We start from the raw sequence: 7804 nt of genomic DNA on the forward strand, positions 1-7804 counted from the left end.
GAAGAAGTCGATAAAAGGTTATAACAAAATTAACCCCAGTGATCTTGAATATCAGCCAAAGTAATTTATTTGTAAGATCTTTGCCAGGCTTGAACTTCGAAACATACTAACCAAACAAATACCATGCGTCTAGGCATTTTAGTTCGTGGGAAGAAGTCACTTAAATGGTTTGGCAAATGTTACCCCTGTGACCTTGAATATCGTGGAAGGTCACTTATTTTCGGGACCCGTGTTGTGTTTCATCTTAGGAACATACCATCCGAATACTATGCCTTCAGGCCTTTTAGTTCACGAGAAGAAGTCGTTTAAATGCTTTAACAAACCTGACCCCTGTGACCTTGAATATTAGTCAAGGTCATTTCTTTTCACATTTTCATAGGACTTTGTCCTAGGAACAAACCAGCCAATTGTCAAAATATTTGGTATTTAGGTTATTGAAAAGAAGTTGACGACGGACGAAGTACGTCGCAAGACGGCATAAGCTCATTGGTCCTCCTCGTCGAACTTTGATGTACGTTTTCCGAAAGCAAACTGTATTTAGTATATACAACAGGATGGTAATGGTATTTAATGGATAGGCCCGTGTGATATTATTGTGTACTACATAAGCGATTTTTAGTGATAAAAGGATCCTGAATTTAATTCGAATTCATGAAACTTGTCACATTTTCCGTTTTAGTTCGACAGAGATCAAGTATGAAAATATATTAAAACTAGTTTCTTAAATCGCATAAAGCTCGAGTCGGTTTTATTTGGTAATAGCAGTAGTGATTTATAAACTTGATGTTATGTGTAGGCCTCGAGTTTATTTTCCATCCAAGACCTATGGACTTGGCACGAATTCCCAAACCATGATGGTTTATTGATATTCTAGGGGCTATAGATCTCAATAACACATATATTACCTATAAGAGTTTGTTTTATCATTCCTATGAATGAGATTTGCAAAATATTACATGTTGTGACTTGACGAATATAGAAATGTATCTGGAACTGGATAGTTAGACATTTTCCTGGCTGGTTGAAACGTCTTCTCGTCTCGAATTGATACCTCAGTAATTATGTGGTAACCGCAAAATTTACGCTTGTATCAGTACACATACCCAGTGATCATGTCTACAAAGAATATCTTTTGATGGTGTTATGTCTCCAACATTGTGAAAATTCCATATTCACATTAAGGAGCTCGCTGTCTTTAACAAAAGTCATCGCTTCTTTTTTATGTCATAGATGAAACGACATTTGACAGCAGGAATCTGTGGTACAATAAACAGACAGTGTGTTGCACATGTAGATGTCAATATCTGTAAAAATTATGAAACTTTTCAAAAATAAAAGAAATTTAAAAATAAAGAGACAGTATGAGTCAATGATTTGATAAACAAACAGCATTAATCAATGATATGATAAATGGACAGTAGGAATCGATAACACAACAAACGGACAGAATGAATCAATGATATGGGCACCACCTCCTTAATGAGGTGTGGACCAATCAGAGACAATCACATATATGATATCCGAAACATCGCATGGTATGGGATTTATTACCGGGAAAAGATCAAAGAAAAACCAACGCGTCATTGGATAAATATAAGGTGACTAACACTTCTCAAGTAGGGATTCCCGCCATTGGGGTGCGAAAGTTGTCAGTTAGATACTGTAGGAGAGCGGTTTACTCCGATTCTCTCCTTTAAAAAAACGGCATGTCCATAGATGACTTGTGTGTCGACATTAAATACCTATGCTCGGCATTCAAAGGAGGTGTGTTCAGTATCACTGTAATGGGGTACTAGTGTCTAACTGCAGCACATTGCTCAAGTGAACTGGGACTCAAGGTGTCTGCAGGATTTTCTCTCCAGTACAAGCGGTCCATAAGCACTCATTACACACAACACATATTATGCACCCATGATTCCGTCCGCAAATGACCATAACTTGCGTGGAATTTAAGCCCGTTACCGCCATCTCTATCAGGTCACAATGGTACACTCCATTACAACCTCGGGTGTATTTGAATGAAAATTATTTCAACAGTGGTTGAACCAATACAGCGATATCGCATGCAGAGTTCACTATTGACAAAATATTTCAATACAGCTGACATTATTACAATAGTAGCCATGATTGAATTGAGTCTGCGACCACCATTGAAGTAATTTTTTCACCACTGAAATGATATTTCAATAGTGAACGTTGTTTCAATAGGGGCATCAATACAGGTGTGGTGATCGCCAGGTACTTGCAGCAGGTCGGTGGGTTTTTTCTCCAAGAACTCTCTCTTTCCTTTACAACCAAACCTGATACTTTCTTAATTGTCACTGACTGTTAATAGGACGTAAAACAACAACAAAAATTGTTATTTCCTTTCCGTTATTCTGCTCTTGTGTCTGACGCTCGTTGTTTATCTGTTAGTAATCCACTCAATACCGACTAAGATCAATGTAATCCGGACATTAAAATACTAACTCAATAATATAATGGTTAATTAATCTTAAATCCTTCATTGAAACGGCTGCTTTTCCGCTGGATGAGATTGTTGAAGGGCTTAAATGGAAAATAAAATGTTGATAATACCCTTTATCCAGAAATGTTTTATTTAGTTTTCCGGCTGTGTAAACGAAGGTATCATTTTTTTTAAAAATGAACACTAGACAATTTTAATCGTGGATCATATTCACCTGATAATCGAGTTTTTGTATCATATATTATTCATGGTGATTACACACTTAGTTAATTCAATGTGATAGGTCTACTGCTATAAAATGTGCTGAATTTTCATATTGTACAATAAAACAGGATAATTCACCATATCGGCACACAATTCTTTCTCAAAAATTTATTTCTCAATGAAATAGGTACACTGTCAAGCTTTCACGGTGTATCATCGCCTGGAAGATATTTTTTAATTAAAGCCCCAATATACGTAACATTCACCAAAACTTTAGTGTAGAATTACACATAATTATTGAGATATTCTCTCAGATGTAGTTAAAATTAAGTTATTCAAACAATAGTTACCATGACTTTTTGCATAAAGTATTGATATATGAGCAGTTGAAACTCGCTATTTGTAAACACGCCTCCATTTAAACGCGCCGCCATCGAAATTACGATTGTTGCCGAACGACGTCGGAAAGTTCGTGACCTGATCTCGCGAGAGTTGAGGTTTCTACTTATAGAGGAAGCACATGCAGATATGTCTACGGTAAGTTTTTGTTTTGTTTACAAACATTGTTTGCGAAGTCTTGTCGTAGACTTGAGGTATTCCTGTGATAAACATTCAGTTTTTGGGAAATTATTAAAAGGAATATTTAGTTTAGAAACGATACGACGCACAATTATAACGTAAGAATTCAGAACTGGCCTGATGTATGATTGGAAAAAAAGGAAGCGACTGCTGAACGTCTGTACTGTGACTGCCATGTTTGCACACTCGGAATATGCGCATGCGCAATGTTATCGCTACGAGCGGTAATGTATGAATTATTGTGGGTCCCACATTGTTTATTTTCCGATTTTTTCAATTTTTATTTAAATTGAAAACAGTCAGTTTTATTTTCTTTAATTAAAGGAAAGTATTTGTTTTGTTGCATATATTACGGGGAAAATAAGATAAAGTTTGTTTTTTGTTGTGATTTTTACGTATATTGGGGCTTTAAATGACTCATAGCTACATGAATGACGAGCAACTTGCGATTTAAGTGTTGCAGTTTTGTGCTCATATCGGTATAAATAAAATCTCTTTAATTCCTGTATTTTCTTAATAACAAACAATTCTGATTGATTTCATCATGAAATGTACACGATGACGCTCCCAAAGGGACATGTATTGTGTATTCAATTACACAGATATGTAAATGCCTTTTTGATAAATCCAGACTGGTTCTGTGGTACAATCAACGTGTGTGGGAATCGACTGGATGTTAACGGTGTTTCTAGACAACATATGAGTGCATCAAAACGAAATAATCGGAAAAAGGACTTTTAAAAACCATCATCATTGAAGTTACCATTAGGTAAATGAAGAGTGTGTCCGCTAATATAGTACATAGCATAAAAGGAAAGGTTCTGCATGAGTGGACATAAGAACTAATTACGTCGGTCTATTAGAGTCAATATTGATCGTTTTCCCTATAACTTACTGTTCCGAATCCAAGTACTAATTTGTGATAAGAGACAGGTAGCTACGTTTTGGTGTTATATGTGTGATACGGGTACACTTGCATCATTCGTTTTCTAGTTCGTAGTTTATGATAAACCTAGTTCCATTTTCCGCACGGTTTAAAAACGATAAGTACTTGCAGCATAAACACCATCGCCCATATGAGCAGTTGCGTCTCCGGTCTCATGAGACCAATTTACACAGCGGAAAATTGATGTTTTCTGAGCTTGTTTTCCGCATGTGTTTGTTGGGACTGTGTTCAGGTTAGGACATAGATTCACGTGCAAGATTCGACACATGTCGTTTACAATTCGTTCATGTGCAGCATGAGTGCCACAGCGGTGAAAATGATATGGTTGAAATGGTTGTCATAGCCATCGAGACTGACCGGGATGATTAGGGAGATATGTCAATTATGTTATGTATACAACAATGGATCTATGAATACTCACTAATTCGCCTACCAATGTGTTTTATGACCAGTAATGAAGAGTAACACAGCTAGTTGAAATTTGAAAAAAGTTCTGTCTGTTCGCTTTCTCAACATAGATTTCAGTACAAGTTATACACGACAGCTATCAGAAGAGCTCTGCACCATGACATTCGTAAACATCAACCGTAAAGCCATTCTGATTCCATCAATGATGATTTTCACGTACTATGTCGTAAGGATGTTTACTCCTGCTGCTCCGCCACCGGACCCACCCGACCTTAACTTCACAATCAACTTTTCATATCCCCTAGATACTGACATGGAGAGACTGGTCTCGGACTATCGGAAGGGTTACATAATCAATGAGGAGATCGTCAACCCTTTTCCATATGAGTTCATAAAGAATCCTTCGAACAAATGCACGCTCACTGAGGCAGAGGTTAAAGTTCAAAACATGGTTTTCATACTGTTTATGGTCAAATCGGCTTATGAAAACCATGAACTTCGAAACGTCATTCGTCAAACATGGGGAAATGAGAAGTACCTAACACATTTTAACATCAAAACTGTGTTCACAGTGGGAGTTCCGAAGGACAGGAGTAAATTTAACCTGATAAAAAACGAAAGTGATCAAATGAAAGACATAGTCCAAGTCGACCATATCGATACATATTATAACAATACAATAAAAATGATGGCAGAGTTCAACTGGGTTGTCAAGTTTTGTCGAAATGCCAGATATGTTATACTGATAGACGATGATTATTTCGTATCACCTGAAGCTTTGGTGACCATGTTGGAACATTCCTCGGAAGTGAGAAATACAAAGCGCCTGTACATGGGAAACAAAAAAACACAATCGAAACCACGTCGAGACAAGCGAAGTAAATGGCATGTGCCATATTCCGAATATCCGTATGACATTTATCCGGATTTTATAAACGCTGGAACCATCATAATGTCCATGGACTTTGTTATCGACGCTCAGATCGCAATGATGTATACGAAATTGTTTCGACTAGACGATATATTTCTTTCCATTGTGGCACGGAAGTTGAACGTGCCTGCCTTAGGGACTGAACGCGTGTTTAGCATAAGTGTCATGCCATGGGATCGTCTAAATTTTGAATTCCTCGTCACCGCTCATCATTACAAAGTTCCTGATTTACAGTGGCTCTGGAGACGACATGGCCGCCGGAGAAATTCAAACATTCGACCAAGATATACTGGCTCTAACACCTAGTGCAGTATAGGTTTAATGTGAATTGATAAAAAAACATACTGGAACACTTGTTTATGTAAGTGCCTGACACGATAGTAACGGAGATTTTGACAGAAATTGTCAAGTGTGTTTATGTATTGAAATATTATTCATAGTCATAAATTTTATTTGTTGTACAATTACAGATAATTTTTAAAAAAAGTTTAAATATTTTATTATAGAAAAACATTATTGGGGTCACGTAAGAAAACACTACCGTTGAATGGTTTAATTGAACTTTTGACGAACATCTGTCACCGATAGTTCAGATAATTGATTACAAATACATTGGTGTCTGCTTTCCTTTAAAGTCTAAAGTGTCAAATCGGACATCAGTCGATATTTGTTTCCTTTCTGCAGTGTCGTTCTAGACACAGGTAACCACCGTACTTCAAAGTCATGTATCTTTATAATCTAAACAAGACACAGAGTATGTCATCGTCAGACAAACAACTGGTTTAAAACATATTAGCACCTGTAAGCAGTTGTTAGAGAGACTGCATTTAGTGCGGCTTACATAACCTAGTTAACTATTTAAAGACCAATACCTTAAAATTATCAATAAACAAACATTGAAAGTATCATTTTTCTAAAAATGTTTATTGGAAATTAGTTGCCATCATTTAAAAAAAAACCCTCGTCATCTAAGCATCTCTGATGTAATGGCCGGTCCTCTGTTTTAAAACCCGTGTTGGTTGGATATATTTATTGTCTTGAGAGGTCAGTGTCACGCACCTTGTAGGTGCATAAATCAGCTGGACAGCCGAATGACTGAAATGGAGGACAGTGTTACATTGTCGAAAAAATGGACAAATTCTCTTTTGTTCGGAGATAAATTCGAAATATGAAAACACGAGTTCCTTGTTTCATCATGAACTGTTGTGTTGTCTGTGATCAAATTAAAGCACTATGCACATGTATATAGATTTAAATGTACAGTGCAAGATCATGTTGGACTAATTTTCTAAAGTCAGTCAGTCTCTACATTTAATACAAGTTCATATCAAATAAGTGATCTTTTATTCAGCCCTTGTTTGCCAAGACACGAACACACGCAATTTCTTGTCTTATGATGAGTAAAATTAGAATGACCTGTCAAGTTCAGTTACCTGGAATTTCAAATAATAGATGAGTGACTTTTTCTTACGCTCTTGTCTGACCCAGACGTGACCATGTGTGAATTATTGTATGTTACGTGGAATATTGAAGTTGGGCAATTATATTTTGTCAGGTATGCCCGCTTTTTTCAAACTGTGATATATATTCATTTATGTAATAACATGTGTTCTCCTTCGTTGGAACGCTGGTTACTTGAATGTCGTTTGGCTGTGATATTAATTTGGTAGAACAAAAAACATTGAGGCAATAGATTATATAAAAGACATCTAGTTTGGTAAGCATGTAGTTATACTGACAATGAAAGTGATCTCAACCTAGTTTCGGTTAATATCAATTCATATGGACAAAACTCTGAAACATCTGTCTATAAACACTCCTTGCTGATGAACATTGGCAAATATTCCATTTTTTAAACGGCAAATTTAAAAATCTCACTGTGACATCGGACCACCACTAAAATAAATATGATCCCATTCGAGTCGGGTAATGTTTGTCCCTTGTGTGTTTTCCTCTGAAGCAAAGAGATTCAGTCAAACAAAGATATTGTTTGTCAAGTTTTGTTAAACACGTAAACATCACCGCAAGCCTTTATAAGCATTATCGACAGATCAGTCATCTTGTTTTATATGTCATTTTAGTGAATTAAATCTCCATACTCTCTGAATATTTTTTTCTCCTTTGAATCATTCAAAATCAGATCTAATCAATTTTGAAGTTCGTTAAACTTTCAATCCGGATGTTTACATCCTGTGTTTATTTCCTTAATTTGTGTATTTTCAGATTAAATGTTTGCATCAAGGCTATATATCAATCATGTCTTTTATCA

The 7804-nt window shown here is 36.2% G+C and overlaps 1 protein-coding gene across 1 annotated transcript; it reads left to right on the forward strand.

The window, feature by feature from the left end:
- Positions 1-4761: 4761 nt before the first annotated feature.
- LOC132544175 (lactosylceramide 1,3-N-acetyl-beta-D-glucosaminyltransferase B-like) lies at positions 4762-5841 on the forward strand. Its single transcript, XM_060207745.1, has one exon. It carries the CDS (start codon positions 4762-4764, stop codon positions 5839-5841), a length of 1080 nt encoding a protein of 359 aa, XP_060063728.1.
- Positions 5842-7804: the final 1963 nt, after the last annotated feature.

The sequence above is a fragment of the Ylistrum balloti genome, unplaced genomic scaffold (assembly GCF_031769215.1).
Source record: "Ylistrum balloti isolate Yb309-2 unplaced genomic scaffold, AGI_CSIRO_Ybal_v1 Utg369782, whole genome shotgun sequence".
Taxonomy (NCBI): Eukaryota; Metazoa; Mollusca; class Bivalvia; order Pectinida; family Pectinidae; genus Ylistrum; species Ylistrum balloti.

Bases quoted from the DNA above. Each gene is read 5' to 3' on its own strand.
- LOC132544175 (XM_060207745.1), top strand. From the start codon at position 4,762: ATGACATTCGTAAACATCAACCGTAAAGCCATTCTGATTCCATCAATG.